The 9540-nt window shown below is 43.2% G+C and overlaps 1 protein-coding gene across 5 annotated transcripts in view; it reads left to right on the forward strand.

The window, feature by feature from the left end:
* The window catches only part of atrx (ATRX chromatin remodeler), a 29130-nt gene that overhangs the window by 11493 nt on the left and 8097 nt on the right, over positions 1–9540 (forward strand). For all 5 annotated transcript variants that reach the window (XM_035668897.1, XM_035668899.1, XM_035668896.1 and 2 more), the window contains exons 22-29: positions 785–915; positions 1180–1274; positions 1410–1549; positions 2151–2304; positions 2456–2556; positions 3404–3512; positions 4046–4223; positions 4499–4690. In XM_035668897.1, the coding sequence (XP_035524790.1) occupies positions 785–915; positions 1180–1274; positions 1410–1549; positions 2151–2304; positions 2456–2556; positions 3404–3512; positions 4046–4223; positions 4499–4690 (1100 nt within the window). The remainder of the gene's footprint in view (positions 1–784; positions 916–1179; positions 1275–1409; positions 1550–2150; positions 2305–2455; positions 2557–3403; positions 3513–4045; positions 4224–4498; positions 4691–9540) is intronic.

Consider the following 9540-nt stretch of genomic DNA (forward strand, 5'->3'; position numbering starts at 1 on the left):
TGTGTGTGTGTGTGTGTAAGAGTGGCAGCTGGCAGAGTGCCGCAGGCAGGCTTTAAGCCCAGTTTCCCACGTCTCCCTAATGAAGAGCTCTGGGAGAGAGGGAACAGAGGGTGGGGGGTAAAAGGGGGGAATGTGGGGGCATAAAGGAAAGGGAAAGAAATGTAGAGGGAGGAGGGGCCAGAGGTTTTACACCAAAAGCGAAAACAAAGAACAGGAGAGCCGGTATGTAAGAAGAGGAGTGATGGGGGGGTTTGGTGGTATGTGCTGTGGCTCATTAGGCCGGGTTGTCCACAGGGCACAGTGCTGATGTTGTGACTGTGGCTCTGGACCTCCACAGTGGTGTCTTTGGACCCAAGACCACCAGTCAGTGTGCAAGGGGGGAATGGCCATGCATGTTGCTTATGTAAAACCTACTGTAACTTCTGACCTTCCTGGGTCAATGTAGGCCAACACACATAGAGCAGTTGCAACATTAACCTATCAGCAGCTACCACTCACTTCAGTTCATAAATCCACAGACTGAACAGATCAAAGTAGACAAGTACGAGACTGTATACCGTTGTCAAAAGAATGGCTGACATTTGGTACTTGATTTGTTTATGTAAATAATGACTCCAATTTGTCTATAATCAGGTGGTTAGGGGCGGACATCAATGTTAAAGTTTTGTTGCAGTACCCTTTTCCACACTAGTCTGTATTTATGAAGAGATTGAGGGCACTTTGTCAAGTTCATAATGCAAACACACATCCATCTTCCTTCTCACACTCTTTCTCTTGTGTGCAGGTGTGGGGAATGCTTTGGAGGGGGGCCGGGGCCGCGCAGGGACCAAACTCTTCCAGGATTTCCAGATGCTCAGCAGAATCTGGACCCATCCCTGGTGCCTTCAGCTGGACTACATCAGTAAAGAAAACAGGGTAGGGCTGCGGAAGATGAGATGAATCCACACTAAACACTAACTCAAAAACTGTGAATACATTAGCACAAATCACACACACTGTGGGAAAACAATAGAAATGTAGTGCTGACAGGTTATGCACCAGCGGAGAACAACACACAAAGTGCCGCTGCGGCAAAATTTTCCCCTTATGCATCATTTCTGCTACCCACGATCCAGCTCTGTGTTTGGTTGACCTATATCATCGCATATTCGAGACTCACACAAGTGCACTCTTTTGCAGGGTTTCTTTGACGAAGACAGTATGGACGAGTTCATCGCTTCAGAAACAGAAGAATCCTCCATGAGTATGACATCTGAGGACGAGAAGATAAAAAAGTAAGATAATATATTTCACTTCAATTTCCCCTCGTTGTACGTTCAGACTGAGATGACCTCATTTAACTGCCCTTCTTTCTTGCATCTGTTACTCTTCCTGACCCTGTCTCCTCCACTATTCCTCCTTCCTAATAGGAAAAAGAAGCAAGGGAAGGGAAAAAAGAAGGGATCTGATGACTCGGACAGTGATGACGTGGAGGTCATCAAGGAGTGGAACAGCAGCTCTCGGGGCAGGAACGGGGAGGGTCGAACCAGACCAGAGCCTGTAGAGGAACGTAAGTTTGTCATGCATGTGGGAGCATTATGGGCAGTCAGCTGGGTATTAGAGCTGCCAGGTCTGAATGTACGGGAATACCTGGGGTGCCAACCTTATTATTAGCTCAGTTTTTGTTCTTAGATAGTGTGAAATATCCACATAGAATTGATTGAGGCTGACAGCCAGAAACTGCAGACTTCAGGGACCAGTTTTATATTATAACAGTAAGAAGTACTTTTCAAGTTTCTGTGGTCTGACTGGTTAAAAGTGATCCAGTCAACTGTAAAGCAGTTTTAGTCCATTAATGACACCCCTAACCTAAGGGAGCGCCTTTGAGTGTGGCTGACTTTGTGATGCTTTCAAGGTCAATCTAGATGTCAATATATATTTTCACACCTAAAATGGAAAAATTAAGCTAATGTAATTTTAAAATGCACAAATAAGTTAAAGTAAACAAAGAACAGAACTTGATCAAATATTTAAAGACATACTTACTTTGGCAACAAACACTCGCACACTCTGCAGCTGTAGTGTATCAGAGAAATGCGTAATTACATTGTTACATCATATTGAGACTGTACCGACAGCATGAAGAGTAATCTTTTACTTTGTGTGTCAAGCGCCTCAGCCCGCTAGTTCAGCACCAGGAAGTCCCACTCCTGACTGGCACAAGGAGTTTGTCACTGAGGCCGACGCTGAGATCCTGGAGCACTCTGCAAAGATATTTCTCCTCTTTGAGATCCTGCGCATGGCGGAGGAAGTAGATGATAAAGTGTAAGTGTGTCTGTACTCAATGTGCTGATAAAACCTTTTTGACCTTTTCTGTTACGCAGTTGGTTTGCAGTGTTACTTTGAAGCCGTTGGTTTAATCACACAGTGACGTGTAACTGTGGTAAAGTGACACTGGTGTATCTTCTGTGCTCAGGTTGGTGTTCAGTCAGTCCCTCATCTCTCTGGACCTTATTGAGGATTTCCTGGAGCTGTCATGCAGAGCTAAAGATGAAGGCAAAATCTCTCCATACAAAGGTACATTTTTAGAGCAGTCTGACTTCCTTTATTCAAGAAACTCTCACTTTACTCAGTCGACTTGCCTGTCAATGTGTTAATGGATGATCCTACAGTTGCTTATGATCAGCTTCCCTCTTAATGTTATGATTTGAAAGGCTCCTCTTGGTTTCATGATGTGCTAAGCAATGTCTAATATTATAAGCCAGCTACTGACTTATGGAGCTCGAGGAGCCCAGTTGTCTGTCCCAAGGTTCATTTTTGTGGTTTTACACTGTAGTTTTTGAACCGACTGTTCAAACTGTGTGTGAGGTATAAAAAAAAATTGCTAACATTAGCATGGGAGAAGGCTGAAGTATTTTCATATGGAGATGCAGGTTTCACACTCGTAAGACATCCCACATGCAACATGTATTCTTGTACATGCTGGTGTGCTTATTACCCTTAAACACACACAGACACACACATGCACACCACCGCTGGTGTAAGGTCATGTTCCTAATTAAACTTCAGCAGCTGTTTTTACTTTCATTTTGAAAATGATTAGACCTTGACTTTTTATTCCACAAAAAAATGTTTGCTCAAGGGTTTGTAATTTGTAATGAAAAGATCACAGTGCCGTAATTGGAAACATGCTGAAATGTTGGTTATGAAGGCTGGTAGGGGGGGTTGGCCATCTTGAAGGCTAAACACGGCTGGCCTCTAACCAACACAACCATCTATCTGCTGTCTGCTAATACCCAAACTAAGTCCTTCTGACAAGAAAAAGGCCTAGTTGACACGTGTGTTTTGGAAGGTTTTATGGAGCCTAGATATAGATGTTGAATAGTCATAGCACATTTTTTTTAACTGTACCGTGTCTGTGAAGGTGAAGGCAAGTGGTTCAGGAATATTGACTACTATCGCCTGGATGGCTCCACCAACGCCACCACCAGGAAGAAGTGGGCTGAAGAGTTTAACGACACCACTAACATAAGGTAATGTATGTTTATTGTAAACAACACAGAACAAACAGAATGAAATGGTTCCATAGTACATTTCTCTACCTCCACGTCGGCGATTGCCGTGGGCACAGTCAGTATGTTTTCGAGCTGTCCGTCCATCTGTACAGCCGTACGTCTATCTCTATACATCCCATTCTTGTGAATGCAATATCTCAGGAATACCGCTAGGGAATTTCTTCAAACTTGACACTAAGGTCCACTTGGATTCAAGGACGAACTGATTCGATTTTAGTGATCAAAGGTCAAGGTCAGTGTGACATCACCGCCTTTATACAGCACCATAACTCAGGAACAGTTCACTGTGTCCTCAAAATGGAGATTTCACACACACGGTTACTGTGATGACACAATGAGTAAACAATAACTTGCACAGTATGGGCTTTCATCTTTCCATCTCATCCATTTTGCCTTTCACTTGCTGCTTCATTTTGAATTTCAAGCATTATCAAAATTACAATGTTTTGGAGCACGCCTTTCTTATGCTTCTCATACTTATACTTTCCCAGAGGTCGTCTGTTCCTCATTTCAACGCGAGCTGGCTCTCTTGGCATCAACCTGGTGGCAGCCAACAGGGTCATCATCTTCGACGCTTCCTGGAATCCCTCCTACGACGTCCAGAGTATCTTCAGGGTCTACCGCTTTGGCCAGCTCAAAACTGTATATGTGTACAGGTTCCTAGCCCAGGTGAGTTTATTAAACCATCAATCATAAACCAAGAGATGATTCCAAGAATTTAATCTGTGATCATTATTTCTGCTTCTCTGTCATAATCCCTCGAAGGTTTGGCCGTAAACTTGTGTATATCTTCAGTTTTTGACACAAGTTTTCATAATATCCATATCTAGAAACAGTTTAATGCACAATATTAGTAGTAAATATTCAGTGAGCCTTGACTGTAATACTAAGATGCAAATACCCTATTGATTCCTGTGAGCCTTAATGTTTAAATCTTCTTTCAGGGTACAATGGAGGAGAAGATTTACGACCGTCAGGTAACCAAACAGTCGCTGTCATACCGGGTGGTCGACCAACAGCAGATTGAGAGGCACTTTACGACAAACGAGCTGACGGAGCTTTACACCTTTGACCCGGACATGCTGGATGATCCCTCAGAGAAGAAGAGCAAGAAAGCCACGCCCTTGCTTCCTAAGGTAAAAATGCATATACACTATGTACATACTTAGATTATTCAAATATGCTTTTATGTCGTACCAGGAATATTTTTGTAAATTTAATTTAGAATAAATCATACATGTTATTGGACTTTGACGAACCATTGACTGGGATTTCATGGTTTTCTTTATACTGATCCCCAAAGGAAATGAGGAAAAGCAGGCTGAAACCAATTAACAGTAGTAAAATAGTCTTTTTTTCATTCAACAAACAGCACAGAATGCCATTTCAAATGCCAGGCTTGTTTTTCCAATCTTGCACCAAGTAGTATGTTCTTCCTTTTGAAGTTTAGCACTTCAGTGAGTTATTTAAACTTTAAAGTTATAAAGTTATTTAAACTCGGTGCCAGCTTGTATCCTGCTTGGCCTTTCCGGGATCTTTCTATTTCTTCTCGTTTCCTTTCATAATCCATCGCTCGCCTCTTCTCTCCTTAATGCAGGTGCTATGTCACTATTTGGGCCCCCTGGGGTTTAATAAGAACACACAGCCTTACATGGGCCATCCAACCCCGCACAGCTGCACAGATTTCTCTGTTTACTGCTATTTACTAAATAGTCTTCTCATTGCAACACTGCTGCTGCCCAGCTATAAACCTGCACTCCTTTTTCTTTTTTCATTCATTCCTTCTCTGTTGATCTTTGAATTACTCCCATCCTTTCCCACTCCTTTCCTTTTTACAGTCTCTGAGTTTCATCTTAAGTGGTTTTACCTCTTTATTTTGGTTTGACCTGCATTACTCTGCTGAAACCTGTAAACAGAATGGATAAAAGAAACACTGTATATCCAACTCGCTTGGTCTTTCACTGGACAGTCAAGATGCCTTTCAGTGCACCTTAATAGAAAATCTGTTTTCCATTTACCCTGATCTATTTAAAAGATCTTTATCACTATTCCCTTCATGGGTATTAACAGGTAGGAGCACTGCATGAATCCACTCAGCCGGCAGCCACTATCATTGCTCTCACCTTCCATATTCCTCCAAATCGGGAGTAGTCTACTTACAGTGCAGCGGAGCACAGTTGGAGATTTGAAGAGGAAAGATGTGTTCATTGAGCCGCGGCCTGTTAGATGTGTATGATCTTTAATGAGCCCAGTGACATTTATGTGACACAGTATTAAAGACGGAGAGGCTGACAAGCTCTTTAACAAGCCGACCTGTTTTGGCCAGGGGGTTAACTATGATGTGGCAGCAGGACTTGCAGTATTACGGAAGGAATTTGCCGTCTGGAATGATGTGAAGATGAGTCAGACGCCCTCCATCACTTTCAGCCAACAACGCTCTGCACAGAAGGAGAGAGTGATTCGAGCCACGGCAGAGGGACTTTTGTACTTATTCTCCTAAACTCTCCATGCTGGGGAAGTGCTGTTTTCTCAGCCAGAGAGGGCATATAGCTTTAAAAACTCCCAAGTCACACAGGCCACAGAGGCAGTGGTTGATATTTATGCTTAAGAAGCTGAGTTGGAGTTATTTTTGTCTCTTTTGCTTGTGTAAAGCTATGTAGTAGTGAAAAACTCAGTTGTCTTTTCTCTGCTATCAACCCGCCTACCTCCTCCTCCTGTTCAGTCTCCCTTCATGTACTCTACAGGATTATGTCCTGCTATGATTATATCTGCACCACTTTCACTTTGTATCCTACCTTTATTTCCACTTTCCTCCCCCTTATCCGTACTGATGTCCTCACTCTCTTCCCCCCTACCACCATTACCCCACTCGTCCTTTCCTCGCCATCATCGCGACCATCTGGTGCCCCGACTCGCCACTCTGCCTCCAAATGTTCAAAGCAAACTCAGTAAAGTTGTTTTTCTTCTTCTCCCTCTGGCTTACCCTGCATGATGAAGGGTCATTATTTAAACCCCTCTCTTAAAGATGTCTCTGTGCTCTTCAGAGAAACTAATTGGAGACAAAGGAAGCAGGAGCACTTCCCCCTAATGACAAAGAAGGTCCACGCAGCCCAGACATGAGATTTTGACTCCCCACCCACCCATCCTGACTGAGACACCCTCACCCATTTCCTGTTCATCACACTTGCCTCTTAAATCTAACATGCAACCACATGTACAATAGGAAGTAAACATGGCAGGTTTTTATAGAACTGCAGTCTTCTCAGCACATGTTGCTGCATTGTACCCTGTCGGTCAAGCTGGCAGGCCGTGGGCGTACCTTACTGTATGTGCTCTCAGCAGGTGATGGCTGCAGTGGTCATTAGGCTCTGTCAGGTACACTGAAAGGCTGTGGGGAGGCTGCACTCGAGCCACAGTATATAGACAGAGCAGACTGGAGCAATAAGCCACACCATGCTTGTTTCATTAGAGGTAGGAAGTCACTTTGACCTTAAAGGAAAATTCCCCCTTGAATACTCTGTAAGCATTATATAAATTATCAGTCAGTGATGTTCAGTAGATTTCAGCAGATGAAAGTTAAGTAAATTAGTTTTTTTGTTTGCCCACCCTTAGCTTGCCCCATCTATATTGACTTGGACTTCCCAGAGTGCTTTTTTGCCAGCTTTCAGAAGAAAAAAACATGTCTGAGCTTGTTGCATTGCAGGTGGAGTGAACACTAATGATAGTAACCGCAAGAGACCGAGTTGTTGCAGGTGAGAAAAATCGAAAGAAGTGGCCCTCATTTGCTGCATTCTGGTCTGGTGAGACTCCTGTCTGTGTCGCTGTTGCAGTCAAACTTCCACATTCAATAAGACAGCTGTTGAAAGAAATTTTTACTGATCGGCTTTCAATGTCGGTGTTCAGGAAAAGGTGAAACACACCAACAGTTAGTAAAATGGACACAGAACACTGACAGTGCCTGTTTTAAAACAGTGCTGTAGTACTAAAGCCAGAGATCGCCTACATTTTGCTAGAAGCTATTAAGGTGCCAGTATACTCCTTCTGAAATGTTAATCGGATGATTGAACAGCTTCTTCGCTTCACGCAGTGATTCACCAGCTGTGCAGAGGTAAGGAAGGAGTCAGGGTTTGAACTTCTCAAGTTTTCTTTTTTTCTTCTTTCTTATAAATACCTTCCAGAAGAAAACGTGCAGAATTATGCCCACATTTAAGCAGTATTGCGTCTACCCCCTCTCTAATGACGGCAGGCATTTCAGCCAGCCTCCAGTGTTGCCGTTGGGAACAGCTATAAACCCCTTTGATTTCCGACATGATTGGATAACACTTATGAACAACATCTTTTCTATAACCTGGCCCTTAGTCTGTGTAACATCCCTTGAGAAACGACTGAGCCTGGCAATTATAAACCATGCCAGTCAGTGGCCTGTGGGGAATAGCCCATTACATCAAATTTTAACTGAGCAACACCTTGCCACCTCTCCACTCCACACTCTGTGATTAACTATTACAACTAGTGCACAGCCTGCTTCTCATTTCAGATTGGATCAAAAACCCTACTTTTGTTCCTGCCCAGTACAGTTGCACCATCATACTCCAACTGACTCTCTGTGAATCCCTCCTAACCTGCCTGTCCCTTGTACCGAGCTTTCATAGAAATACCCCCATCTCTACTGCTGCTGGCTGAGGCTTGTTTTTATAGGAATGCGGTATGTTTATTGTCTTTGTTTAGCCCTTTGTGACACGTGTGATTTTGTTTCTTTGTTAATTGACTGACAGCTAGATAAACCCTCTGACTTGTGCCGGCCCCAGAGGGTGTAAAGACAATGTAGTCCTGAGGGCAGGGGTGGCCTCCTGATGTCAGGCACAGCGGCCGTAGTTAAGTGTATTTCTGCAGAGAAACTGTTTAGAGCAGGCCAGGCCAGTAGGGTTATGTGTATCACTTGCGTGCAGCTGGAGGAGAGAGAGTTTTGACTGGCTACGTTTAAGTATTACAAATATCTCAGCCACTCGCATTCCTGCTGTCGGGATCCTGTCTTGGCCCCCTCAGTTGCTATGGTTAACGCACCTGTGCATCAAAAGCAGTTTCTGGCAGACAGCCACTTTGAATACATTCAACATCTCCTGGACAACTCAAGAACTAGTTGCTATAGTCGGACAACTGTTCAGTCTGTTTGCCTTCCCATCTTTCCAATCTCCCCAAATTTCATCTCTCCTCCTGTACATTTAATTCCTCCTGTGTGGTGTTTTTCTCTGTTAAGTAGAGGTTTACTGTTGTGGCAATGACAGAAATAAAATAAAACTGACTGTAAAAGCATGGTTAAAGCATTCTTGACACAATAAGTGGTCGTGTAGGTGCAGGAAATTGGGTTAATATGGTTGAGAATGTTCTCAGCTCGAGAAAATATCTGATAACGTGGCCAAAAATCCTGCCTGCATACAACCCATAGCTATTAATGCAAGCGGGTGTTTAATTGCATCAGACCTTTTTACAGTTAAGCGCCACCTAAAGTCTATTGGTAAAGTACGAGTTGGTGCCTGTGCCAAGTTGTAAAGTCTACATGAGGCCCACTTATGTCGACTCCCAAGTTTTCATCTTTCTGATGTGAGAACTGCCGAGTTTGAAAACTGCTTTACATCATTTATGGACTGCTGGCAGGTTAACCATTTTCATAGTATATACATGTACAAGAATTTGGCTTAAGGAGGGCATAAATTGTTCTTTCAATGGAAAGAATGGCAGTGGTAAATGTCATGCGTGTTGGATGCATTGTGTGATTAGTATACCAATTCTTACAGTTTTTTTTTTTCTCTGCTGACCCCTTTTGCTTTGCTTTATTTAACAGTCAGCTGAAGCCAAGACTTCCATCTTAGAGATTACTTTACATTAACGGCACATTTGCAGACCCTTTTGTTAAACGAAAGGAACAAAAGTGCTTTTGAGAATCAATACAGCAGATTATCAGGCCCTCATATAGACCTGAGATTCT

Source organism: Morone saxatilis, unplaced genomic scaffold (assembly GCF_004916995.1).
Source record: "Morone saxatilis isolate NCDOM2014 unplaced genomic scaffold, NCSU_SB_2.0 Contig22, whole genome shotgun sequence".
Lineage (NCBI taxonomy): Eukaryota > Metazoa > Chordata > Actinopteri > Moronidae > Morone > Morone saxatilis.